This window comes from Budorcas taxicolor, chromosome 17 (genome assembly GCF_023091745.1).
Source record: "Budorcas taxicolor isolate Tak-1 chromosome 17, Takin1.1, whole genome shotgun sequence".
Taxonomy (NCBI): Eukaryota; Metazoa; Chordata; class Mammalia; order Artiodactyla; family Bovidae; genus Budorcas; species Budorcas taxicolor.
This window is the reverse complement of record NC_068926.1, coordinates 63,520,860-63,548,073: the sequence shown is the minus strand read 5'-3', so window position 1 is coordinate 63,548,073 and position 27,214 is coordinate 63,520,860. Positions and strand designations below refer to the sequence as shown.

Below are 27,214 nucleotides of genomic sequence, written 5' to 3'. Positions count from 1 at the left end.
AAAATAGAGATTTATTTATTAAGGATTATTTAGTTTCTGCGTAAAAATCACCAATTGTTCCTCATTGGGTTTTTAAACATACATCAATTCTTTGTGGGTTGCTTTGGTCATCCCGACACATTAAAAAGACAATTCTTTTTAGAGCCAGGAAGGACAGTTAAGGCAGTAAGGCGTGTTCGTGGGTTCATCCTCTCCCCCTCAAAAGAATACACATGGTAGGTAGTTGCTTAGGTTGGAATGGCTGTCCCTGAAGAAGGTAATTATGCAGAAGAATGCAAATGCAGTCATCTACAGTCAGTTATGTGTGTCTGATAGCTTTAAAATAAGCCTTCCCTTGGTCATCAAAGGCTTGCTGGTTGGTTTCAGCTATAAAAAACACTGTCTGGCAAGACAGTAAGAGAGGGCCCTAATGACAGTGCTGGAGGTTCGGCTGTGCAAACCACATGCGCACACACACCAGTTTGCTTTAAAAAGAAAAACAATCCCACAAGAGGGGCCCTGTATAATTTCAGATCAAACCCCCTCATGGTCCTTAAAACACTCAAAACATCATTCAGCCAGCTCCTCAGAAAGACACGTGCCTATTTTCAAAGCGACGGATCTAACACCACTTCCCCCAGAGTCATGCTCCGAATGGGGGCTGGAGGGGACCAAAAAACCCTAGGACTTGATTTATTAGAAATATTAATTGATTTTTACCACACTGAAATGAAGGCATAAAGTCAGTCTGTGCTGTCATGAAATTCAAAGGAGATTCGGAAGTGTGACGGTTATTTATTGCTCCAGGAGGGCAGATCCCAAACGTGACTTTTAAAAGACCAGGGCCGGCCCCGTGTGGGCCCTGGCCCGACTCAAGGCTGCTCTGGGGGCGTGCCACGGACAGGGGCAGCTGGCCAGCCAGATTCGCAGTGATTCGGGTTTGCCTGTTCCTGCAAGGGGTCTGCGGTCCGGGGGTGTGCCGTCCGGAGCACCCGCTGTGGAGCTGGCCTACACCTTGTAGTTGAGCTCGGCGTTCATGCTGGTGTACATCTCATAGATGACGTCGATGGTGGCCGTGTAATTGACCAGGAAGAGGCGGACCTTCTCCAGGCATTCCTCCTCTGTCACATTCTGGCCCTTGGAGAGCGCTTTGAGGAAGTCGGACTTATAGGGGGCCGCATACAGCGCTGCCTTGAGAGGGGTGACAGGGGGTGGCACAGCGTTAGAGGGGGAGCCCAGCCCCTGGTCAGGTTCTGGGAGGGAATGCCCCCAAGGTCCGCGCTGGGCAGGAGGTCTGTGTTATTCATGGCACTGAACAGGAAAGGCCAAGTGTGGTGGTGGCGGGGGGTTGTGTGTGTGTCCCTTTCTACCAGGTGAGGGACAGCAGGAAGCTCTGGGGAGACAGATCTGGCTTCAAATTCCAGCTTTTACTGCCGACTAGCGGTGAGCCTTGAGCAAGTTACTTAGCCTCTCTGAGCCTCAGTTTCCTCATTTGTAAAATGGGGATAACAATGGCACCCACCCCACTGGGTTGCTCTTATCAGGATTGAGGTCGTGTCAAGTGCTGAGCACAGCACCAGGCACACAGTAGGTGCTCTGCGAGGAAGGACCTCTTCCCTCCGGTGGGTTCCCTGCTCTGGAGAAGGTGAACGGCTTCCTCCTGAGACCCACTAACTGAGGGGCGGGGCGGGGAGAGGATGGCGAATCTGTGCTGTTCCTCTTCTGACCTTCAGGGGGCGACACTTCCCTAAATTTCAGAGAAATTTGAAAAGCCCAGAGAACCAGAAATTCATAGAATTTCCGAACCAGAAGGAAAACAATGCAACCGGATAAAAAGGCTTAGGCTACAAGTTTGAAAAGGTGAGGAAATTACAAATAATAACATTATCATTAAAAATCAAAATGGGGGGGTGGGTGGGAGGGGGGCTCAAGAGAGAGGATATATATGTATACTTATATCTGATTTGGCTTCCCTGATAGCTCAGTTGGTAAAGAATCCGCCCGCAATGCAGGAGACCCCAGTTCAATTTCTGGGTTAGGAAGATCCCCCGGCAAAGGGATAGGCTACCCACTAAAGTATTCTTGGGCTTCCCTTGTGGCTCAGCTGGTAAAGAATACGCCTGCAATGCAAGAGACCTGGGTTTGGTCCCTGGGTTGGGAAGATCCCCGGGTTGGGAAGATCCCCTGGAGAAGGGAAAGGCTACCCACTCCAGTATTCTGGCCTGGAGAATTCCACGGACTGTATAGTTCATGGGGTCGTAGAGTCGGACACAACTGAGCACCTTTCACGTTCATGTCTGATTCACCTTGTACAGCAGAAACCAACACACCATTGTAAAGCAATTATCCTCCAATAAAAAAAAAAGAATCAAAATAGAAATAGCTTCAAAATGCCACGCACTGTATACAGAATAATACATAGACTCTTCACAATGAGCCTGTGAGGCGGGGCCTATTTTATGTCTATTTGCAAGATGAGGATACTGAAGCTCAGGAATCCTGGCTCAGGAATTTCTTACTGCGTGACCTCTAGCAAGATACTTAACGTCTGGGGCATCAGTTTCCTCATCTGTGAAATGGAGACAAGGACAGGGGCTCTCGTGAAAGTGACCCTCCACGGGCAGCCCGCCTTGAGCTAGGCATTCAGGGCAACCAGTTATAATGGTGGTCGTGGGGCCTTCACAGGGGGCAAGGCTCTGTGGGCGGCAGGCGGGCAGGGCTCTTGCAGTCCCTGCCCGGGGTGGGTGCTGTCCCCAGCCTTGCCAGGGCGGATGGCCCACAGGTGCCATATTTCCTGCCTGGATTCAGTTGACGCCTGACTCTGCCTGCCCATGACCTGAGCCACGCGGGAGACCCGCCCTCAGAGCCCCATTCTTTCCGCAGAGAAGATGGGCGGGCAGGGGGCGCTACTGTAGGAGAAAGGGGGGCCAGGACAGTGTGCAGTGCACCCGTGGGCTCTCGACGCCTCTCCGGTGGGCTTCTCCCATAGCCAGGCTGGTGCCGAAGGCCTGTGGTCACCATCACCCCAACACAAGTCACCAAGAGCCTCGTGAGCAGATGTCCCTTCAGCAGACAACCCCGTGGGTGGGCACAGGAGCCCTTCCTCCCCTCCCCACCCCCCTCCAGTGCCAGGGTCCCAGCTGAATCCAAGGGGCCAGTGAGGTCGGCCCACCGTCAACCTAAGGGCCTCGTCTCTGCCCTGGCTATTCTCATGGTCTCCCAATCGGGCCCTTATCACAACCGCCACAGAGCACTTAGGAAAATGCCCACCGCGCAGCAAAGGCCTCTCATCGCACCAGCCTCACCCAGACAGACGGAGGAGAGCCCTTCCTGAGCCGGGGGTGGGCAGCACGGACACGGGGCACGGGGGCCACAGCGAGAGCGTGGGGCGGAGGGCGAACCCCACAAGCCAGGGGTCTCTGCGCCCGCGGGGTGGCTCACCTGGAAGATCTTCTGCACAATCCAGCCGTGGTACTTCTTGAGGGCCATCTCATAGGCCTTGGTGGCGTTGACGCGGATGAGGTTGGGGTGGTTCTCGTCCCGCTCGCCGTCGCAGATGCTCTGGAGGAAGACCTGGATGAAGCGCAGGCCTCTGCAGCCGGAAAGGAAAGGGTGCGTCAGGGCCCAGCTCGCTCCTGCCGGCCCCGCCCACCCACCACACAGAAACCCGGATGTATCCTGACCCGGATGTACCCGGAATAAAGTACTTCCCATGACCCCGGAATACTGAGCTGTCGTGTCTACACGAGCTTCTGTGTAACGTGACCCTCCGCCCCACCAGGGGATCACCTCACGTGTCCCAAGATCACCTCGTCTACACCAGGCCTGGCACTGACCCCGGCCATGGCCTCTGCTGGGCTGTGAAGTCTACAGAGGGCAGGGTCTGGATACGCTCTGCCCATTTCTATGGCCACGTGGCCATCTGTGCTTGAGGGACGAAGCCAGTCAATATAGGGCTGAAGGCCCAGCTCTGGTCCTCAAAAGGCTCAGGGAGCACAGGCCAGGGCCACGCTGAGAACACGAGCGAGTCTGATCCTGTGGGCTCCCGGCTCCCATCCCTGCCTGTGCCGTGGTCCACATCCTCCAGCGGCCACTTGAGCCTTTCCTCTGAGGTAGGATGATGCTCCAAGAGCCAGGAGCAGGGTGTGGGTCATGGAAAGGCCACCAAGTTTAGAATCAGATCAGTGCCAGCCCTTTATTCCACGTCATCTCATCTGCTCTCCTTGGTCCGTCGTCCGGTGAGACTGAGCTCAGCACAATCTGCCCACTTCACGGAGGGGAATACAGAGGTACTCCAAAAGCCTCAGTCTCATATCTTAGACAGCAAGAGCCTGTCTCACTCCCTAACTGGGCTCCTCTGCTCCCTCCCTGCGAGGGGGTGGGGATTCATTTGGGGGCTTTCTGGGGCAGAAACGCTTGGCCCAAGGACTGAAAGGATAAAGTTCAGCTTTATCACCTGTGAAGTGAAGGAACTCCTCCATGCTTGGATCACAACTCTCAATCATTGCGGATCAGCCTGGCGTGTGAACCACACTCAGGTCTAGTCCCAGCCCTGCCCTGACTGGCCACCTCTCCTGAGCCCCTGCTTCTCCCAGCCTTTATGATCCCCCCCACTGCCCAGAGCTGGAGTGAGTCTTTGTCAAGCCCCATTTTACCCCGTTGCTAATGCCCCTCCATGGCTTCCCAGGACCCCCAAGGGGGCTGGAATTCATCCTTGCCCAATTCCACCTCATCTTTCCCTGCTCCCACCTTGCATCCAGGGCCCTGGCTGGACCAGATCCTCCTGGAGGGGTGGATACTCTGTACCTCTCCTGCCCTCCCACCCCTTCAAGGCCTCTTCCTCCTGGGACCCTGCTGCTCAGACTTAGAGATGCTAATAGGTAACCCACCTCCAGGAAGCGCCCCCTGATTTCTCTCTGCTCCAGGTTCTCATATCCTGCTGTCATGACCTGCCCCACAGCCTGACCCCCTGCCTCGGGTGGACTGTCATACCCTAAGAGGGACCCTGCCTCTTCAAGCAGCATCCCATGCATCCAGCACCAGGCACAGCACACAGCAGGTGCTCATTATGTGCTTGACTTGTTGACATCCACCAGGATGTGCTCTCCTAGTCACCGGGCTCTGCGCATGTCTCCTCTGGACACAAACAGCCTACTTCCTGACCTAAACGTCACTCTCTGCCTGGCTCTTCCTGAGAAACCTACAGAACCTGCCAGTGGATGGACCCAGGGGCATTCCTCATTCCAGGTGTGTGACTCTCGGGCTGACAGACAAGAGTAGGGCAGCTCAGTGTGGAGAAGTCATAAAATAGGCCATAAGGGTGTTAGTTACAGCCTACCTACCCGCTGATGCCCACACTGGCCACATCCTCCAGGGAGCAGACTCTTCCTGTTCCATGTCACCAAAGAAGTGCACAGAGTGTGGGTGAGGATTAGCTTCTGGGGATGGGGATCCAGGGAAAGTGTGACTTCCCTGGCTCCTGCCTCCAGGCCCCAGAGAAGGGGCAATGTTGGGAACATCAGTGGGGCAGAGAATGGGTCCCTGGCTTCGTAGCTGCTGCCAGGGATTCAGGAGTCTGCATAGCTGAGGGAATCCGGGAGCTAGCAGAGAGCAGCATGAGCTCAGCAAGCGAGCTGCCTGGCCTCTCTGAGCCTCAGTGGCTTCACCTATAAGATGGAATGACTATATGCGGTTCCAAGTATGTGCCACGAGGACAGTATGTAACATGGTCACAAGCACTGGCAACTAACTCTAGGGCGAGACTATCTGAGTTCAAATCCCATATCGGGGTGCCCTGCCCCCAGCCCACAGGTCGAATTTATGTGAATTAGAGTTCTTTTTCCTCTAGATGCTGTGGTTCTGTCAATAAGCTGTCATAATATACAAATCTGCCATGTGCGTGATGTGACTGGCTGGCTGTAGACAGGACGTCTTTGTGCAGTGCGCAACCTGTATAACTGCAGAGCTCAGCCACTCTGTCCCAGCCCTAGCCCTGTGCCCTGAGCCCATGAATTGGCCCCCAGAAGCCACCAGCATCCTCCTCTAGGACATGGGGATATATGGGGATGATCATACCTAACTCACAGCCCATAAAATATGATCAGGTGTCTATAAAGAGCTTAGCACAGCGGCCGGAGTATCCGTGGGTTTGTTATGCCTCTGGTGAGACTGGAACCAGCAAGGAAGTGTCACCATCAGGCAGAACTTGGCCCCCAGGGTGCTTTCTCTCTGTCTCTAAGTAGCGCTGCACAAGGGGAGCACCTATGTGGAAGACGAAGTGCCCGTCCGCCCCGTCAGAGCAGACGCCCTGGGGCAGTGGCGGGATTGGCCGTCCGTCCTCTGCAGGGCAGGTCCTCTGGCCCCCCGGCCACACAAACACCCCGCCACCCAAGCCCATCACCTCTTCAGCCACATCAGTGCCAGCGTGGCCCCCACTTTGGGCCACTCGGCCCCGTACATCTCCTTCTCCACCTCCAGGATGTTCTGCAGGGTCCGGAACTTGATCGGGTTGGTATCATAGACAGCTTTGATTTTCTGGAACAGAGCACACAGGGTTCCCCTGGGGAAGGCTGCCTCCACAGATGCCACCCCACCAGAGCCTCGCTGTCCCGCCCACAGGTGCCAGGACCAGCAGTGGGGGCTGGTCGTGACAGTAATAATCCCCAGGGCCGTCTGCATTCACTGGATGCCCACAGCGCTTTACAGTCACAGCCTTCTCTAATCCCCACAGCGACCCTGACGTGCCTGCCGTCGTGCCAATTTACAGATGAGGAAGCGGGCTCAGAGAGGCGAAGTGATGTGCTTAGGGTCACACAGCTGGTGCAGGTGAGAACGGGTTCCAGCCCTGACCAGACCCCAGAGTCCACGTTCTCCAACCACTACTGACAGCACCTTGAACCCCAAGTATCTGAAGTTTCGCTTCTGTGGACAAACACAAGTAGGTCCTTAGGATTCAGAGATGTCCAACAGGAAGAAGGCTCCCGAGTCAGAGGCAGGAAGTTTGGATGTGAATCCCACCTCTGCCACTTACTTGCTGTGAGTCCCTCAACAGCTCTGGGCCTCGGTTTCCCTGTCTGTAAAATGGGGATAATGACACAGCACCGGCCTCATGGTGGGTCCTTGCTGGGGGAGGGTCAGTGGTTGGGGGATGCCATCAGGAGCTCTAAGGATTGAGGAAGGAAAGGGCTGGGTCAGTGCAACTGTGGACCTTGGAGTTTATTTTTTGTTTGGTGGAGTGAATCCAAGTACTAGCCAGGTCCTTCTCAGGTCAACCCTCCAGACTGTGAATCATAGTTTGGCTGTGACTGGATGGCATGACTGCCAGGAGAACCAAGAACCTGGAGCCTTGAGTCAGAGGAACTGGGAGCCAGGCCTGTTTTCCACGTCTCCTTCTGTTCCTTAGCCTGGGGAACTTGCAATGGGTAGCAGGGCAGTGGTAACCAGGGTGGGATTAGAGTCCCAATCTGGGTACTGGGGCTGCCAGGCCAAGTACATACAGTGATGTTGCCACTTATGTCCGCCTTGATGGGAGTAAACACCGGGGAGCCGAGGCAATCTGGGGACAAAACAAGAAGTGAGATGTTAGAATCCCAACAAGGGTGATATTCAGGACCGCCATGGGACAGGAGGAAAGGTCATTTGATGTGTTTAAGGAAAGAACTATTTGTAGGTGTTAAAACGGTTCGTGGGCAAGTAAATTTGGAGTTCTGGGCTCCAAGTGAGACCGGTTTCTTACTCCAGGACTTATCAGAGCCTTTAAAATACAACCAGATTCTCTAAGGGGCAAATATTTTTTCCACAGCACCCTCTCATCCTAGGATATAAAGTTCTATATCTGCACCATCTAATATGGGCCCATGTGACTACTGAGCACTTCAAATGTGGTGTGATCGAGGCACTCAATTTGTAATTTTATTAACTTTCATTCATTTAAATGTAATAGCCACATGCAGTCAGTGGCTACCATACTGGACAGTACAGTGGAGAGCATCTCGCTAAACTAACACTCTGAGAAACCATCTCGGCTGACAAGGCGATGGCCGCTAACAAACCAGCTGTCCAGGAAACAGCTCGAGAAATCTTAGTCCATGGGAGAAGAGGGGCCAGACTTATGAAAGATAACCTTCTCATTCACCAGCTTCTAAGGCAGAAGTGAGCTGGTGACCCAGAGGCCCCCTGGTCCTGAGACTGCGTAGGAGCCTGGGAGAACCCACGTGCAGGGGGACCCCCGTCACTTAACAGAGCTAAGTGAACTGGGGCTGCACACCTGCTCTGCAGACACTGGCAGTCGGGGCTTGGGAGTGTCCCTTCTGCTCCCCGAGCCTCAGTTTTCCCATCTAGCAAGTGGGCCAACAGAAGTGGTGGGAGCTCCTACGAGGATGACTTGAAACTACCCACTTCTGAGACACATACTTTGTTCGTCTCTGACATCCAAATGCTCTCCCTTGGAGGCAGCGTTCCTTCCTTGGTGGTTCCCAAAACAACAGAGCACCTTAAAATAGGTGGCGCCTTGGAGGTGACGAAATGTGGACCAAGAAACTGGCAGTGCCTGGAACTCAGGGCTCCCGGGGAAATATAAGCAGCCTTTGGCTTGTTTCTCCTCCTTTCCTGCCTCTGTGACCCCCCGGCCCCAGCAGCCCGTCAAGGGGACCAGAGACAGCCCACGGGTCAGAGCTCCCTGCTGAGGGCGGGGCTCAGAGGGAACAGACAGGGAAGGGCCGGGTCTCTCCTGAGCAGACTCAACAAGGAATTCAGCCTCAGAGCCTGAATTCAGCCTGAATTCCCTGCCACCTCTGAGCATCCTCAATACAGAGCCCAGGGGGCAAAGACACCTGAGCAGGCCACAAGTGGGTACCAAAACCCATAGCAGGGAAACACCCCACCCCCGCCAGCTTCCCCTTGTCCGCAGGCCAGGCAGGGGCTTTGGGCACTGCACAGGGCCAGAGGACTGGAGGAGGGCCACCTGTGGGCTGAATTCCACCCAAGGTGACCCGGCACACCTGGCCAGCCATCTGGAACATTCTAACTGCATTTGTTGAGAGGTGCATTGAGGAAACAACACTGGATGTTTTATATGAAAAAGCCCCAAACTCCATAGAAAGGAGATCAGGTAGGAACCCAGACAGATTGGGTTTGAATCCAGGTGAGCAAGTATCCTGCCTGGGCGCCGTGTAACTTAGTTTCCTCACATGGCAAATGGGGCAGCGTGCGTACGTACTAAGTCGCTTCGGTCGTGTCTGACTCTTTGCCACCCTATGGGCTGTAGCCCACCAGATGCCTCTGTCCCTGGGGTTCTCCAGGCAAGAATTCTCCTGGAGTGGGTTGCCATGCCCTCCTCCAGGGGATCTTCCTGGCCCAGGGATCGAACCTGTGTCTCTTACATCTCCTGCACTGGCAGGCGGGCTCTTTACCACCGTGCCACCGGTACTTATTTCACAGGGTTGTGGTGGGGATTGAAACCCACACACTGAACACATTCAGCAGAGTGCCCGGCGCAGCAGCCCTCAGTCAGTGAACTCTGACCGTCTGTATGGCTTTGTGACACGACTAGGCTCCGCGCTCCAGCAAACGTCACCCAGGCTTGGAAGTCATCAGGTCCTCCAGGGCCTCCGCGGAGTGGAAACACACGGCCTGCGCCCCTGGCCACCTCTCCTCTCCTGACTCCCAACTGAGGCCCCGTTGGGGCCCGAGAAGCCGCGTGGCCCGACTGCAGGCTCCCGGGTACAAGATCCTCAGGCTGAAAGGAAAAACCTTCCTCTCAGCTTGCCAGCCTCTCTCCCACTCCTGTGGGCTCACATCTCCCTTCCCGGATGACTGCAGGAGCTGCTCTGAGGTGCCAGGTGGGGGTGCAGACATCCCGTCCCACCAGATCCTGCCAAGGGTGTTTTTGAGGTAATGACTCCACCCACCGTTTCATCCTCCCTGATGTATCGCTGGCCTCATCCTGCGAGGCCAACCTGGGAAGCCTGTGCAATTTGCTCGTCCTGCACCGTGTTCTCCGCCAGGACGCTTACCACGACTCCCCTGAAGCATGACTATGCGCAATAATAATGCAGAGAACTTCTATGGTCCAGTGGTTAGGGTTCAGTGCTTTCACTGCCCAGGGCGCGGGTTCAATCCCTGGTCAGGAAACAAAGATCCCACATGCCAAGCGGAGTGGCCAAAAAATAAAAAGAAACCTCCTTAAGAAAAAAAAAAAATGCAAGACAGTCAAGACTCTCCACCACTAGTGACTCTTTCCCTCTTGACTGTGTAGCCAAGGGTCACCAATTCCGAGTCTCACAGGGGCCAGGCAGGTGCCATGGATGGGCTTTCTGGGGACTGGCAAGACTCTTCTAAAGGCATGACCATGGCTTCACCTCCTTGTCTTTCAAAAATATATGCTGTCCAAAGACATGAAGCGGGTTGACAGATGGACAGAGGTGGACAGTCAGATATAAGTGGTAGAATCTAGATGGTAGGTACATGAATAGCTGCTGTGAAATTCTTTCAATTTTGTTACATGTTCGAAATTTTTCATATAAAATACTGGAAGAGAATGCCAGGCTTTTTTTTTTCCTGCTCATAAAAGCCAGGCTTCTTCCTTCCCCTTTTCCTCCAAGCTCACTGCACTGCTACCATCACTGTGGTTCCATGCGTAAGTCTCTTTTCCGTCCACCTCCCCCTGAGCTCTGAGAGCGCAGAGACCAGGTGGTCTCTGTCCCCTGCTCTGCTCCCCACCCCCGCGGCTGGCATGAAGCCGGACCCCAGCAAGTGGCATGAACAAGGGGGCAGAGAGTGGGAAACACGATCGAGAGGCACCCCACCGTTCTTTTTCTAGCCACATTCTTGTAGGGCAGACTGACCCAACGCACGGGTCTAAGGACCTGCCCGGCTAAGATGGCAGAGGCTACGGGAAGGGGCTTGGCCTCAGTTTCCCCGTCTGTACAGGGATGTCCCTGTGCGGCTGCTGTGACGGGGGGTGGGGGTGGGGGAGGCAGTGTGCATGCCAAGTCAGGGCTCAGAGCCTGGCCATGATTTGATTGCCACTGTGGGCTGATTTTCGAGTAACGCCATCCTGCGTGGAGATGCGGAACCAGGGTTTGGCGATCATCAGCCACGTGTGGGTGGCTACCAGTTTCTCACAGTGACTCAGGTCAGTCAACAGGCATTTTAGAGACACAGGGAGTAACATTTGGCTTCCCTGGCTCTGGAAATGGCTTCTGTGTGGTTCTGAGTGTCCCCCCTACCCCCAGATGGCGGGTGGAAAGGTTTCTGTCTCATCTTCTGACACCGTGCCATGTGGGGCCCGAGGTCATCGTGGTTGGCAAGAGCCGGCCCCAAGGCAGCTGTTCTTGCAGGTCATGGACCGTGCAGAGACCAGGCTTCTGCTCCACGAGGGGTGGGATGTGGGGCCTGGATGGACTTCTGGAGCTAGGAAGGGAGCAGAAGGAGAGAGGGGCAAAGCAGGGCTGGGAGATGGCCCCCAGGAGAGGGGGGTGGTGTGTACATATAGAAGCACACACAGGAGTCGGGTTGGCAGCATCTGGACCGCCTGTGACCAGAGGAGGAGCGGGGTAGAGCTACGCAGCCTTGGTCCTGAGTTCAGATCTCAGCTCTGGCGTCACTCTGGACAAGTGACTTAACCGCTCTGGGCTCAGGCCCCTCCCTTTCCAGAGCCCCAAGGTGCTGGGCAAACAGGAGGCACTGCAGGTGACCTGAAGCCAGCCTCCACATGCCTTGTGGAAGGCTCTGGGCTTCTGTTTGCTTTGGCTTAGCCTGACGCCACCAGGCTCTGAAAAGCCTCGTGACTGGTGTGGGGTCACCCGGTGAGAGTCAGGCACTCACACACAATTCCAGACCCAAGGCTGGTATCACCATCCCCTCTAGCCTTTCTTTCTAGAAGGTTTCCATCTGTGTGTGTGTGAGCTCGGCAAAAGTGAGAGGACTCTGACCGGAAAACTGAAAATGATTTTGACCCCTGAGCACTCAGTGGCCTAAGAGCTGAAACTCACGCCGGCCCCTGCTCTGGACACGATGCACTTCTGGTCAGGTTACCCAGTTTTACCTTTCATACAGAATACAGTCCTACCTCAAAATTACCTTTCTAGTTATACCTGTTTTGCAGCTATCCCAAACTTGTTTTTCATTATTGTCAGCCAATGGGCTCTTTAGAACGGCACCCGGAACCTGCCACAAGGGAGGGAGGGGGCTTGGGTGGCTTTCTAGTTTATCGTCTCACTTCCAGAGTAAAAAGAAGTCATCTCAAAAACAAGAGAAAAAAATGAAGTACAATCCCACCATCTTATTTCATAAAGGGTCACGGATTCTAAACACAGTCAAGCCTTGGTCACCTGGAACACGTGGCAAATGGCCCCTTCTCTTTTAGACTTTTCCTAAGCATGCCACTTGGAGAAGGCCATGGCACCCCACTCCAGTGTTCTTGCCTGGAGAATCCCAGGGACGGGGGAGCCCGGTGGGCTGCAGTCCATGGGGTCGCACAGAGTCAGACACGACTGAAGTGACTTAGCAGCAGCAGCAGCAAGCATGCCACTCAACCCAAAAGGCGTAACGAAAAGGCCAATAAGTCTGATTACAAACCCAAAAACCTTCTATATGGGATGGGGTGGGCATGGGAGGAAATCCCATCACCAATCAAAGCCAAACAGCAAACTGATTGGGAGAGGGGGTGACCCATGTAACAAATATCATAGACCAAAGACTATTATCCCTAATATGTAAAGAGCTCTAAAAAATTAATAAGAAATAACCTCCTTATAGAAAATGGACAATTAAAAGACATTTAATCTCAATAATGAAAAAAAAAGCAGTGAAATATTTTCCATCTACCAAATTTGATGAATGCACCAACTTTCTCTCTAGTTCAGCTATCCTGGGTGGAACTTATCCAAACGTAAAACAAATGTCCCTGCGTTTGTACAGCAAGCCATTTGCAGTGTACTAAACAGGGCCATCATCAAAACTAGGAATTATGATAAAGGTGTGACTCAGTGATATCAGAGGCCCCCTCAACTGTTCCCTAAATGGGTCTACATGGTATGTTTCCAGGGTTTTAGGACAGGGTTTTTTTTTGGCTGTGCCCTGTGGCATGTGAGATCTTAGTTCCCTAACCAGGGATGGAACCTATGACCGCTACAGGGGCAGTGGAGAGTCCTAGCCATAGGGCTGCCAGGAAAGTCCCCAGCTTTGTGTAGTTTTTTAAAAATTCCTCTTGCTTTCTCGGCAGTGCTTTGATTCTGCAAGATACTGGGAGAACAAACAGCCTACTCTGTCAGCATCACCGACAAAATAAGAGGAAGCAGACACCCAGCAACATTCTGTGACCTCTGTGACAGTTCTGCCCAGGTCTCTGCCATCGTTCAGATGGTTGAGGTCGTCCAGAGAGCAGAGCTCCCCATAAGCCAGCAGTCCCCACGTGCCGCCCGGAATCACATTCGTTTCCTGTTTTTCTGGCCTCCATGTAATTGGAAAGCACCTGCTGTTGTGCTCTGAGCAAGCCCCCAGCACATATTTGGAAATTTCCATCCAGGCTGCCCCCTCTATGCCTGCCTCTCCAGGCAAGCCTCTCTTCCAATAGGCGATGCTCCCAACGCTGGGCCACAAGGTGACTGAATTGCCCCCGCCCTCTCACTTCATCTCAGGAATAATTTTCACTCAAGAACAAAAAGCATTCTGCTTTTCAGATGCACACCTTCACTTTCAGTCTGTGTGGTTCAGTGTGGGAAATCCAGGCCCAACCCGTAAATATTCATTTGAGAAAGGAAGAACAGGGGTGCCTGTGCCAGGATGCTAGGGGCCTGGTTTGGGGAGGTTCTATTTCAAATTCAATTTTTTTTTTTTTTCAATAGCTGGATAGTAAGGTTTTGCTGTTAATCACATGGGACAGAGTAACTTTACAGATCCTAGGTTACAAGGATCATAATGGGAGGCACTCAGATTACAGCTGATGGAGATGAATCATTTATTAACCCGACGGTATGTGGGGCGTGCATGTGACGGCTCAGTCTGCAGTTAGGCCTATTTTGAAGCATAAGAGCCCGAGAATGACCACCTTTCAAAAACTAGTTCCCACTCTAAATTCTACCTAAGAGGAAAGAATGTTTACCAAATGGTACTTTAAAAAATCACCCCTGGGACTTCCCTGGTGGTCCAATGGCTAAGACTCTGTGCTCCCAATACAGGGGGCCCAGGTTCAATCCCTGGTCAGGGAACTAGATCCTGCATGCTGCAACTAAGACTGAGTGCAGCCAAATAAATAAAAGAAATTTTAGAATAATTTTTAAAATTAAAAAAATAAAAATAAATAAAATCAGACCCGTGACATGCCAACTCTCTTTATCCACAATTGTCTCCTTTGGCAAAAACCAGCCAGCAATTGGGAATGCAAATGGGAAAATGAGTTCTCTTACTTGCTGTGTGGCCTGGAGAAATCAGTTAACCTCTCTGAGCGCCGTTTCCACATTTGTAAAATGAGGTTAATAATAGACCCCACCTTATAGAGCTGTTGCAAGGCTTAAATGAGGTTGTAGAAATAAAGGGGTTAGCATAATTTCTGCCTCAATTTTTTTAAAGTTATTCTTTATGATTATAATAATTATTATCATACATTATAGCATCATTCTTTAGGAAAGAAATCCAGGAAAGAATGATTCCAATGATTAAGATGTCAAAAAGGGAATTTCCTCGTGGTCCAGTGGTTGGGATTCTGTGCTTTCACTGCTGAGGGCCTGGGTTTGATCCTTAGCTGGGGAACTAAGATCCCCAGGCATGACAAAAAAAAAAAGAGAGAGAGAGAAAGAGATGAAGACACGGAGGAGAGAGAGGTAGAGAAAGGTGTGGATATGGGTAAAATTAGCAGGAACTCCAGTTATAAACTAAGGACCCCCGCACTCCTGACCATTACAGTCTGAGATCTCAGCAGGGAGTAGTGAGAGGAAGGTGGCATAACAGCAGTGCAGAAAATGAATCATTTCTGAGCCAGAGGAAGTAAGCTGGCCGCAGAACTGCCGGGAGAAGAGGTTTTATAGGACCCTGGGGAGCGCTGATCCATTGTAAGGACTTGTAAAGGCTCAGATACAGTTAACACAATAACAATTTGGGAGGGGCGGGGGGAGGAAGCCCAGATACAAGCAACTGGGTAAGAATGTAACACAAGCAGTTAACATCCATCCAGGCCCTTTTAAAACTGAAACAATGCAACCTAAGGCTAGAACTCAACATTGCTGTTCTAACAAGCTCATTGAAATAAGCACACTGTCAATGCCAGATGGGAACTTCCAGCATTTCCCCTCCCCCACAACAGCTCTAAAAGGTCCTTTCTGCTGTTTGCAGGGCTGGCCCCCTACAAAGCGGTTCCTCCTTGCATGACTTGGTCACATGCCTTCACCACTCTGAACCTGTCTCCTCTTCTGTACAGTGGTGCCCATTCCTCCTAACTCATAATGTCGTGAGGCGGGGGATTGGAAATGAGAGATCGGCTTGTTCAATGCTGAAGCACATGGAAGTCACTCAAAACATGGGTTACGCGAGCTATGGGGTCAGGCATTATACCTTACAAAGCCGCTGTCACGCATTCTTTCCATTCCCTTTCAAGTTACCCATTGGCTGGGCACCGATGCTCTGCCAGGCATGTTGCTGGGGCCTGGGACACGATTCACAATGGGGCACTGTTCCTGCAACCAGCCCTATGCAGCGGACACCCCACAGATGAGGAACGAGGTGGGGGCTGGACAAGCTCGCAGGGACAGAGCGGATGTCTGGGTCTTTTCCCTCCGGCTTCTCCATCTTCTTCCCTTCAGGAGCAGAGGCCAGACCTCCATCCTTGACCTCAGGGCCGGACTTTTCTGAACCCAGAAGATCAAGATCTCCTTCTCACTAGAGGAACAAGGGTGGTGGACACCACTGGTCCGTGCTCTGCGCTGGCCTTTGGATGTTATAAATGAGAGTTGCTTTAGCAGCCAGGCCGCTCAGCTGGCCCCTAGCCTTGGCAGCTGGTCACCAAGAGTCCGAGGCAGCTTCTTTTTGCAAGAACTTTGTTGCCCAAGGGCAATGTGGCAAGAGGTGCAGATTCTCAGGCTTTTGGAGGCTGTCTGCCCCACCTGTACAAAAAGGTGGAGAGATTCTCACATTGGACACCAACATCATCTGGGGGAGTTAGCCTCCACTGCCCCCCCCACCCCGGGAGGCCTAGCTTCCCCCTTTTACAGTTGGGGCTGCAGGCTCAGAGAGGGGAAGCTCCTGGGTGAGGACACACAGCTGGGACACCGTGGAACCGGCATTCAAGCTCAGGCTGGCTCTGCTGAAACCAATTTCCATCTATCTGCTGCTGCTGCTGCTGCTGCTAAGTCGCTTCGGTTGTGTCCGACTCTGTGCGACCCCACAGACAGCAGCCCACCAGGCTCCCCCATCCCTGGGATTCTCTAGGCAAGAATACTGGAGTGGGTTGCCATTTCCTTCTCCAATGCATGAAAGAGGAAAGTCAAAGTGAAGTCGCTTAGTCGTGTCCGACTCTTCGCGATCTGGAGACTCCCAATTCAGGGACTTCAGCCAACAATAAACCCGGGTTCAAAGCAACTTCTCTCTAAGCCTCCCAAGCAGCCAACAGATGAACAGGTTAACACAGTGGGGCCAGAGGCAGCCCTCTGTTTAGGTGTTGCTTGGCTCTAATCTGGGCCAGGTGAACTCACGAGTGGGTCTCACCAACACACAGGAGATGCTTCTCAAGGTTAACAAGACCTCACTCCCTACTTGCAAATACACCTCCAATGGATGAGAGGAGTCGGCAGGCTGGTTCAGTTCAAAGTTGCAAAATCGGGGTTGGGGTGAGTGGGGGAAGTGGGAGAGTGAGAGGGAGATCCAAGAAAGAGAGGATATGTCTACACACATAGCTGATTCACTTCCTTATACAGCAGAAACTAACACAACATCGTAAAGCAACTATGTTATAGTTTACCGGCTCAGTTATGTCCGGCTCTTTTGCAACCTGATGGACCCTGCCAGGCTCCTCCATCCATGGCATTTCTCAGGCAAGAAATACTGGAGTGGAGTGGGTTGCCATTTCCTTTTCTGGGGTCTTCCCGATCCAGGGATAGAACCTGTGTCTCCTGTATTACAAGCAGATTCCTTACCACTGAACCACCTGGGAAGCAACTATACCTCAATAAAATGTTTTTTTTTTAAAAAATTGCAAAACCCATTGCCTTAAGTGGCTCTAGCATAAGTGGAACCCATCCAGGTGAAAGGAAGGTGATGGGCTAGAGAGCAGTGGTACCCCAGGCAATGAGACTCTGATGCAGGTATAGAGCCAGAAGCAAGTGATGTCGTGGTACCATCTCTGGGGCTGCAAGCCATTCAGAAAGGCTACAGCATGGATTTCAAGGTGGGGTAATAGGCCAGCCACTGCAGCTTCCAGACAGAGAGTGATAAAACTAAATGATAGCTAGGTCTCTCCATTTGCCTCTCTCTCTCCCTCCATTGCCACCCTTCAATTGCAAATGCTCTGGAACGGTTGTGTAATCGACCGTAAAAGCCGAGAGAGGAGGGCCTCACAGAAATCAACTGCAAACTGATCAGAGGTGAGATCCAATTACTGGGTCAAGGTGGAGAAAGAAGACGGACAAAGGGTTGTTGACCTCTAGGTGGACACAGCAAAATCTATCCGGCTTGGGAGACTCAGACCAGAGATACAGAAGAAAGAGCCCAGGATACAGGTGCTCTGAACCACACAGGACCTGCAGCCCAAAAGAATCGGCATTCATCAAGCCCAACCAATTCTGTCCCAAACCACACCCAATGAAGCATTAAGAAATGTGATTGCGCTAAACGTATGTAAACCTTCACCTGCTTCGACCCAGCAATTTCCCTTTAAAAAATTAGAAATAACCAAAGAAGTATGCAAAGAAATATACATAAGAACGTTCACTGTAGCATGGTTTACTAGAGAAAAAAAAGAAACAATGTCAATATCCAACACCAGGGGCTTGGTTAAATAGTTTATCGCTACATTCAAACAACAAAATTCTAAGTAGGTCTGGAAAATGATGGTTGACATGGAAAGCTGGTTATGCTATATGGTTGGGTTAAAAAAAAAAAAGAAAGCAGTTTATCCTTTTTCCCTTAAAGAGACAAGTGGGTCTGAAAGGAAAATAGTCTGAAATGTCACCACTGATTTCTCTTAAAAAACAAAACAACAACGGGACTTTCCTGGTGGTCCGGTGGTTTCCTGGTGGTCCAGTGGATAAGAATCCTGTGGCTCAGCTGGTAAAGAATCCGCCTGCAATGCAGGAGACCTGGGTTTGATCCCTGGGTTGGGAAGACCCCCTGGAGGAGGGCATGGCAACCCACTCCAGTATTCTAGCCTGGAGAATTCCATGGACCATACAGTCCACGGGGTTGCGAAGAGTCAACACAACTGAGCGACTCTGACTATATATTGAATACAGAAGACGCAGATTCAATCCCCGGTCCTGGAACTAAAGTCCCCTAGGCCGGGAAGCAACTAGGCACACATGCCCAATGCAGCCCAATAAATTAAGTTTTTAAAAAATAACAACAAAAAACTCTGCCTCAAAAAGCCATGAAAGGATTAAGTGAACTCATCTACACAGTTTACTTAGCACGGAGTAAACGCTCAATAAAAAATGGCAGGGAGATTTTTAATTTATCATTTCTTCTTGATCAAATTTCCTCTGAGAAACAGATCTTCCTTGAAGAAATAGATACTTTTTAAAAACACGGCTCTTAGCCTTCTGCTCTATTCCTATCAAGAGCGGAAGCTCTCAACTGGGGGTGACTCTGTTTCTCTGCAGGTATTTTTGGTTGTTACACCTTGGAGAAATGGGATGCTGCTGGCATCTGGCAGAGAGAGGCCAGGAATGCCACTGAACATCTTACAAAGCACAGGACAGCGCCCCCCCGCGCCCCCCACCACTCCAAAGGATGGCCCAGCCCTGAATGTCAGCAGTGTCATGGTGGAGAAACCCTGCTTTGGAAGGAACTGCCACAATGCCATTCAGACTTCTTGAGTTCAAACTTCAGACCTGCTCCATGTCAGGGACACACACGGCACCCAGATCTCAGATCACCCAAGGGACCAGACATTCCCAAGACCTGGACAAAGCCCATGTTTCAGGGCAGATGGGCCGATCTCCATCAACCCCCATGTGCCAGGGGAGAGCCACTGGTGGGAGCATCCTCCCCAAACTTTAACCCTCGGGAGGAACCCTCGCCCGAGAAAAGCCTTAATGCTTCAGAACGGATCATCACGTTTTTCAAACAGCGCTAAGAATTATCCTCTGTGGGCCGACCCACTGAGGCTTCTGTATAAATGGAGGCTCTGTCAACGGATGTGATGGCCCACAGCAACCAGTTCGCAGCAAAGACAAGGGTCTTTTGAGATCAGTGAAGGGGGAGGGGACGTTCTCCTACCCAGGCACCAGCTCGCCGCCGGCTCCAGCCACCACCACCCCTTTTCCCGTAAAACTGGCTCGATACTTGCATCAAGTGAAGGCGGCCCCGAACGCAGAACTGATGGACAACCTTGCCGAAGATGCAGGAGGAAAAGGCCACAGAACTTACCCTGGGGGTTTCTCCACCTTGAGAGGCAGCTAACATTTGGGGCTGGCTCAGTTCTTTGTGGTTGGGGACTGTGTTGTGCCCTGGAGGGTGTTTACCAGCATCCCTGACTTCCAGCTGCCAGTACCATCTCCCTGTGCCCCTCACCACCCCCCCACCCCCCCAGGGTGTGACAACCAAACATGTCTCCAGATACTGCCCGTTGTCCCCTGAGGGGGCAAAACTGTTTGAGTTGGGAAGGACGAGCTTAAACAGATTCTGAATCCTTATTCAGAGCAAATGTTCACAGAACTAAAAGAGGAGGGAAAAACCCGTCACAAAAACCAACAGTTCCTCAGTGCTAAAATCAGACAGTTCCCAAGCTCCTGCCTGGAGATTTAGCATTATCTCAACATGGAGATACCGATATTAAGAATATTCTGTACATTTAAGTGCTGACTGAGCACCTACTGTGCACCAGACGTTGTTCTGAGTATCACGGATGCAACAGGAAAAGACCCAGGTCTGCGAATCCTACAAACCAGGCAAAGGCACTCAAACACTCGTTAATCAATCATCTACGCTGTGAAGGAACCAAAACTGAACTCAGGAACTTGTATAACAACCACGCCCCCAACAGCTAAGATGTGTTTGGCATTTAAAGGCCTTGGAACCTTACACACTCCACCCCATTTAGTCCTTGCCGCTAGCCTCAGAGATCAGCATGCGCATTTCACACACAGGGACGCTGAGGCTCAAAGGGTGGAGGAAGAGAACACGGACGTGACTTCATGTAGCCACAACCACCCCAGAGCCCACGGCACTGTAGCAACTATTGCCCACTGGGAGCCCTGATCACCCTCCGGGGGAAAGGGAGTGACTGCCCTGGGTGCCACCATCCCTTTAGTCCAAGTTAGTGTCAGGTTCTGTCAGTCTGCAGGTTTCTGCTGGACTCTGCCCTGGGGACTGGTCCCTTCCAGCCAGGCCACCAAGTAAACCAGCAGGGCAGGGTTTCAGGGAAAGCCCACATGGAAGAGGAGAAAGCAGAGCTCAGGTTGCATTCTTTACTGGAGACTAGCAAGGCAAAGGGCAGGGCCCTACTGTCTTCTGTTTCCCATTTTCCATCCAGGGTGTGGGCTGGGTTGGAGGATGGGAGAAATGAGGGTCTGCAACTGGCTTAGGGCCGCCTCCCAGTGTTCCTGCGACCTCCCAGGGCATGACAAATGGGGGAGGGGACTTTTTCTTTTGGACCCCCCTCAAGCACCCAGATGTCACCCCACAAAGCAGGTCCCCTGGTCCCGACCCCTGCTCCAAACGGAGGGGAAAGTTTAGGTGGTTCTCTGCAGGAAGAGGGCTCGAGAGTTTTGCGACTCCATCTCCAAAAACCCCCTCCTCACTTTGCCAGGCTTTCTGCCCCTGGAGTGGGGGTGGGGGGTGGGGGTCTTGGATTTGGAATTATGAGGAAAAGAAGGGTTCACACCGTCCCACGAGGGAGAGGATGGGAGAATTTACAGAAAAGAGGAGGTTTATCAAATGAGGGGTTCATTTTAAAGGGAGAGAGTTGGGAGCCATTCAGAAGGGGAAGAACGGGAGGATGGGTGAAGGATAAAAGACCTAGGCAGTGGGGGACGGTGGGATGCTTTGGGGGAGACGGAGGACTGCAGAACTAGGGCTCTGGTAGAGTAGGGGTGTTCGTGGGGAGATGGACGTTTGGGGCGCACAAGCGGGTGGAGATCTGCGGGCATCTGACGAAGTGTCTGGGGAGACAGAGGATTTGGGGATGTCCGGGAAAAAATGAGGATGTGACACGTTCTGGGGAGAGAGGATCTGGGAGCAGTCTGGGATAGGGGAAATCTGGGGTGCCTGCAGAAAAAGGGGATCCTTGGTGCCTGGGGAAGTAGGATTTGGGGTGTCCACGGAAGGTCTGGTTTGGGGATGTTTGAGAGAAAAAGGAAGCGGGTGCATCTGGGAGCGCCCTGGGGCAGGGCTCCCGGCCAGTTCCCCCTTTCACCCCGGCTCACCGAAGAAGGGCGGCAGGTGGGACACCGCCTCCAGGAAGGGCCCCGTCTCGATCTGCTTGTCCGCAGGCAGGGGCCTCAGCAGGTGCTCCGCCAGCAGCGCCATTTCGGGGTCGAGGCCCGCGGTAATGCCCCAGCCGGCGCCGCGGGCGTCCACGCCGCCCCCCGGGCCGCCGCCGTCAGCGCCGGGGCCGTCACTGCCGCCCTCCGCAGCCTCCGGGGACGCCAGCGTCGCCACTTCCGCCCGCGCTGCGCCCGCGTAGCCGAGCGCTCAGCGCCGCCCGCAGGCCGAGCGCCTAAACTGCTTGCCGCGCCGCCCCGCCCCCGCCCTCCCGCGCCCAATCCGCGTCCGCCGCCGCGCCCGCCAGCCCAATCCTCGCCCACGGCCGTGGACCTCCGCGCCGCTATTGGTCAGGGGGCGGGGCCAGCCCGCCCGGCGCGGAAGCGCGCCGACTCCAACATCCAGGTACGCCCAGGTGAGCCGCTCCCAGGTGACCCGTCCCCACGTGTTTCCTGCCACCCCCGGCGTGGCACCCCGCAATCAGGCGAGCTGGCTCGGGCCGCGTCCTCGCCTGATGGGCAAGGTCACAACTCACAACCCATGCACCAGCCCAGGTTACGGTCCCATCCTGCCAGCATCCTTCAGGACGTTTGCTAGCCCACAAACAGGGACTAAGCTTTAACAGTCCCAAGAGACTTTTTGGACACTGCTGTGATCAAAGTTCTCTTTGGCTACAACAGTGAGGATCCTTGATTCTTTTTTAATGATCTTCTGCCTGTTGGACACTGGCCAGTCACAAGTTAACTCAGCCATGTATAACTAGGACTCTTGTCACCTGAAATCTGGGGTCCAGTCTGACCTGTACAGTCTGATATTACCTGATGGACTCAGCCCAGTGTACAATCCAACTTAATCACCACCTGACTGGTGCATGTTTCCTCAAACCTGACTTCACCCCAATAGCCTAGGGTACATGCTTGCCACAACCTAGAGCACAATTCATCTCAGTCACAACCCACTTTGATGCTTGTATCCTAAAACCTAGCACAGAGCTGTTGAGAGCTTCTCATTCGTTCTCAGAATCAGCAGTTCACTATGCTCCCACCATGCACCATGCACCATGCACTGTGCTAGGCATTGAGGATAAAGTGATGAACAGTACAGCAAAATCCTGGCTCCTGTGGGGCTCACATTCTAGTTGAGGAGACAAGATAATACATTATATTACAATACCATGCATAAGTAAATAAGACAAATTCGAATTCTAAGTGTAATGAAGAAAATAAAATAAGGCGGAGTGACAGGGATGACTGAGGATGTGCTTGTGATAGGATGTAGGGAGTGAGGGGCAGTAAGTACCTATGAAGTGGTGACGTTTGACCCAGGACCTGAAGAAGTAGGAGACAGCCAGAGTGGCGGGGACACATGCCAAAGCCTTAAGGTGACAAAAAGCTTGGTGTGTGCAAGCAACCGGGGGAGGGGATGGGAGTGGAGCGAGTGAGAGGATGAGGCAGAGACATGCTGATAGGAACTGTGCTCAGGGAGGAGAGCAGGGGCTTGCTGGGTTAGGTAGAGTGTGGTATAAAGTTCGGATTTTAAGCTAAGGGCAATGAGAACTCCCCGGTGTCAGTAAAAATAATTGCCAAACTTCAATATTTTCAATGTAATCTTGCAAGATGCAAATGAGAGAAGAGGCTGTTCCAAACCCATGTGTAGTCAGGAAATGAAAGGATCTGGGGGGGAAAAGACTATTATCATGTCTTACTCATGACCCAAACCCTGACATGTTCCATCAAGTCAGCTCACCCACGAATAGAAGCCCAAGCTGTCAACCTTGGCTTGTTCCCACCCCACCCAACCTCACCCCCCTCAGGCATCCTAAGATACCATCTCCTTGAAGCCTCCCTCACCAGCCCGCCCAGAACTTGGACCCAGAACCCCCACCCATATTTCAGACACAGCCCTGCCATTAATTAAACAAAGAGATCACAGCCTACATGGGGACTGCCAGCCTCAGATGACACCCCGGTTTCTCAACTTGCTCCATCTCAGCCAAACCACCAGAGACTGTGGCTGATATCAAAAATTCAAGTCTAGAAAAACTGTCTTGCCATGGAATGTGGGTTTGATGTGGTGAAATGGGTCATTGTTCTGAGTGAATGCGATGTCTTGATGCCTACCCATCCATACAACAAAAATTTTAAGTGCCTGCTGTGGGATGGGATCCCCAGCTCTCCACAGTCCCCACCACTCTCAGAGAGCCTCTGAATCTCCTCTTTCCTCTTTGAAAATAAAACATAGTTCATTGGGAGATACTTTGAGACTACTATCCCATCTCTCATCAGATTTTCCGTTTATTTATTTTTATCAGTACAGACTTCTGATTCCATGGGTTACAATCCATTGCTGTTATTATTTATTTGGGCACCCAGTGTATCCTAGACTCAGCCCGTGATGGTCCTTTTTGGCTGGCTTCTGTCTCCCTATCATTCTTTAAACATTTCCTTACTTTCTGGCACAAGATATTCCAGGCTCTTCTTGTACTTTTTGACTGCGTTGAGTCTTAATTGCAGCATGTGATATCTGTGTTGCAGCATTCGGGTTTCTCACTAGTTGGGGTGTGTGGGCTGAGACTCCCTGCAGCATGTAGGATCTTAGTTCCCCGATCAGGGGTTGAACCCAAGTCCCCTGCATTGCAAGGTGGATTCTTAACCATTGGACCATCAGGGATGTCCACACACACACATTTATATCTATATTTGTTTCCATGGTCTTCGATTGATGTTGAAAAGCATGAGTTCACCCTAATAGATCCAATTCCAACCTAACTCCACAGGGTTAATGCTAGGCTTTTCATGTTGGTAACCTCCTCTCCAACAGTGAGAAACCTAGTATTTTCAGTGTGTTCACTTAATTGACCAACCCCACCCCATATATCATGATTTCTTATTATTGATGCAGCCCTCTACCCAACAAGGATACCCTCTACACCCTACTCAATCTCTGACACCCCATGTGTGTGTGCTAAGTAGCTTCAGTCATGTCCAATTCTTTGTGACTCTGTGGACCGTAGCCTGCCAGACTCCTCTGTCCATGAGATTTTCCAGGCGAGAATACTGGAGTGGGTTGCCATGCCCTCCTCCGGGAGATCTTCCTGGCCCAGGGATCAAATCTACATCTTTTCCATCTCCTGCATTGACAGCTGGATTCCTTACCACTAGTGCCACCTGGGAGGCCACCTGACCCCCCATGCCAAGCTGCTTTTCCATTAGGATGCCCTCCTCACTCACACAAGCTCTGGCCCCTATGATAGGGCCACCCTCACCCTATATGGACACTCTTCTTAACCCATTGGGCTATGACACCCCTCTGTGGACCAGCATGTGTCTTATCCCCCTCCCCCTACAGCTCACATTGATGTTGCTGGGACCCCCTAGTGGATCAAACTTTTGTTTAGGCTACCCTGGATTCTTTATTATGGCACATGCATGGGCTCTCAGTTCCCAGACCAGGGATCAATCTCCCCTGCATTACAAAATGGATTCTTAAACACGGGTCCAGCAGGGAAGTTCCTGGATCAAACTGTTATTGAATATAATGGAAGTGGGAGGAGGGGGCTTCCCAGGGGGTTCAGTGGTAAAGAATCCACTTGCCATGGACAGAGGAGCCTGGCAGGCTACAGTCCATGGGGTCACAATGAGTCTGACACAACTTAGCTTAATGGAAGGGAAGGGAATGGGCGGGAAGGGGAGGGAGAAGAGGGGATGGGAAGCTCGGGGAGGAGCCACATAAACGTTAGCAACTGGGGCCATCAGCTATGGACCATCAACCCCCACCTGGAGCTTACTGTAGTGGGGCAAACCTCACACATTCAGTACATATGCCCACTCCAGTACTCTTGCCTGGCAAATCCCATGGACAAAGGAGCCTGGTGGGCTGCAGTCCATGGGGTCGCTGAGTCGGACATGCCTTTTCACTTTCATGCATTGGACATCACTTTTCACTTTCATGCATTGGAGAAGGAAATGGCAACCCACTCCAGTGTTCTTGCCTGGAGAATCCCAGGGATAGAGGAGCCTGATGGGCTGCCGTCCATGGAGTCGCACAGAGTCGGACACGACTGAAGCGACTTAGCTGCAGAAGCAGCTGAAACAAAGAGGACAGAGGATGAAGTCAACAATAAATAAGGTTTTGTGTGGGAGATACTTCCAGACACAGAGGAGCCACCTCATCTTTTTGAATTGTTGGGTCATCACACTTGCTCCATCAGCTACGGACCTGCTCTCAAATTGATTTGCAGGACCAGCTTGGCCAGTGGAGTTAATTCTAGTGCTAGGCATTGACTCAGTGGGAGTGAAGTGTTTATCCTACCAAGTTTCATCGTTTTCCTGAACCAACTCCGCCGGTGTTAACAGCTTCTTTCCAAATCAAATGTGGGTGACTCAGATGGTCCCTTCTCAACAGTGTTTGTTGGGATGGATAAAGAAGACCAAGTTCATGTTCTTTTGGACATTTCACCCTGGAAATCAGCTTCCCAAGGCTGATTTGGTCATAATATGGTCATAATAATAGTAATAGATGACATTTATTGAGGGCTTCCCTGGTGGCTCAGCAGTAAAGAATCTGCTTGTCAATGCAGGAGACCTGGCTCTGACCCTTGGGTCAGGAAGATCCCCTGGAGAAGGGAGTGGTAACCCACCCCAATGTTCTTGACTGGGAGATCCCACAGAAAGAGGAAGCTGGCAGTTTACAGTCCATGAGGTCGCCAAAGAGTCGGACACGACGTAGTGATCAAACAACCGCACCAGTGTCTATTGAGCGCTTACTATGTTTTGAGCCACTTCATAGCTGTATGGCCATGGGCCATACTTCTGTATAAGTTTCCAGGGGCTGCTGTAACAAATGACCATAAACTTGCCAGTTTCAAACAACTGAAATTTATTCTCCCACAGTCTGGAGGCCAGAAGTCTGAAATCTGTATCTCGGGGGCAAAGTCAAGGTGTCAGCAGCACTGCACATGCCGGGAGGGCCCTAGAGGAGAACTTGTCCCTTAGCTCTTCTGGTTTCTGGTGGCTCCAGCTGTCCCTGACTTGTGACTGCATAACTCGGGCCTCTGCCTCTGTCTTCTCTGTGTGTGTGAAGTCTCTCTCCGTCTCTTTCCTTTTCTTTTTTTTTTGGCCGCACCATGCGGTGTGTGGGATCTTCCCAGACCAGGGATCGAACCTGTGCCCCCTGCAGTGGAAACACAAGAGTCCAGCCACTGGACCCCTAGGGAAGTCCCCTGTTTCTCTCTTATAAGGAGGGCACTTGTGATGGCATTTGGGGCCCATCAGATAGTCCAAGATGATTTCTCCATCTCAACCCTTAATCACATCCGCAAAGACCCTTTTCCAAATCAGGTCACACTGACAGGCTCAGGGGATAGCACCTGATCTTTCTGAGCGCTGTTCCTCAGCTGGCCACACTTCCCCTTTCCAAGCCTCAGTTTATCCCACCTGTAAAATGAGGATCGCAATCATGGTAATGGCCTCTCAGGGCTGATGTGGGGTTTAACAGGTTAATGGAAACCTGGCCGGGGGTAGGGAGGCATTGGCAGGCAGGCAGCCCTCGATGAATGGTGTGGTTATTATGAATCGATTTCTTGAGTTATTTCTACCCAGGACTG

At 52.1% G+C, this 27,214-nt stretch overlaps 1 protein-coding gene and 1 non-coding gene across 3 annotated transcripts; one reads left to right on the top strand and one right to left on the bottom strand.

The window, feature by feature from the left end:
• Positions 1-21,720, bottom strand: GLTP (glycolipid transfer protein). Of its 2 annotated transcripts, none has more exons than XM_052654759.1 (5): positions 21,552-21,720; positions 7,476-7,534; positions 6,380-6,513; positions 3,421-3,571; positions 1-1,170 (listed from the first exon to the last, which is right to left on the bottom strand). In XM_052654759.1, exons 1-5 carry the CDS (start codon positions 21,652-21,654, stop codon positions 988-990), a joined length of 630 nt encoding a protein of 209 aa, XP_052510719.1. In that variant the 5' UTR covers positions 21,655-21,720; the 3' UTR covers positions 1-987. The 2 variants fall into 2 exon arrangements, with proteins under 2 accessions (XP_052510719.1, XP_052510721.1); XM_052654761.1 differs by having other exon boundaries at positions 1-1,166.
• On the top strand, positions 14,117-14,189 carry TRNAG-CCC (transfer RNA glycine (anticodon CCC)). Its single transcript has one exon. It is a non-coding gene; the product is annotated as a tRNA-Gly (tRNA).
• Positions 21,721-27,214: the final 5,494 nt, after the last annotated feature.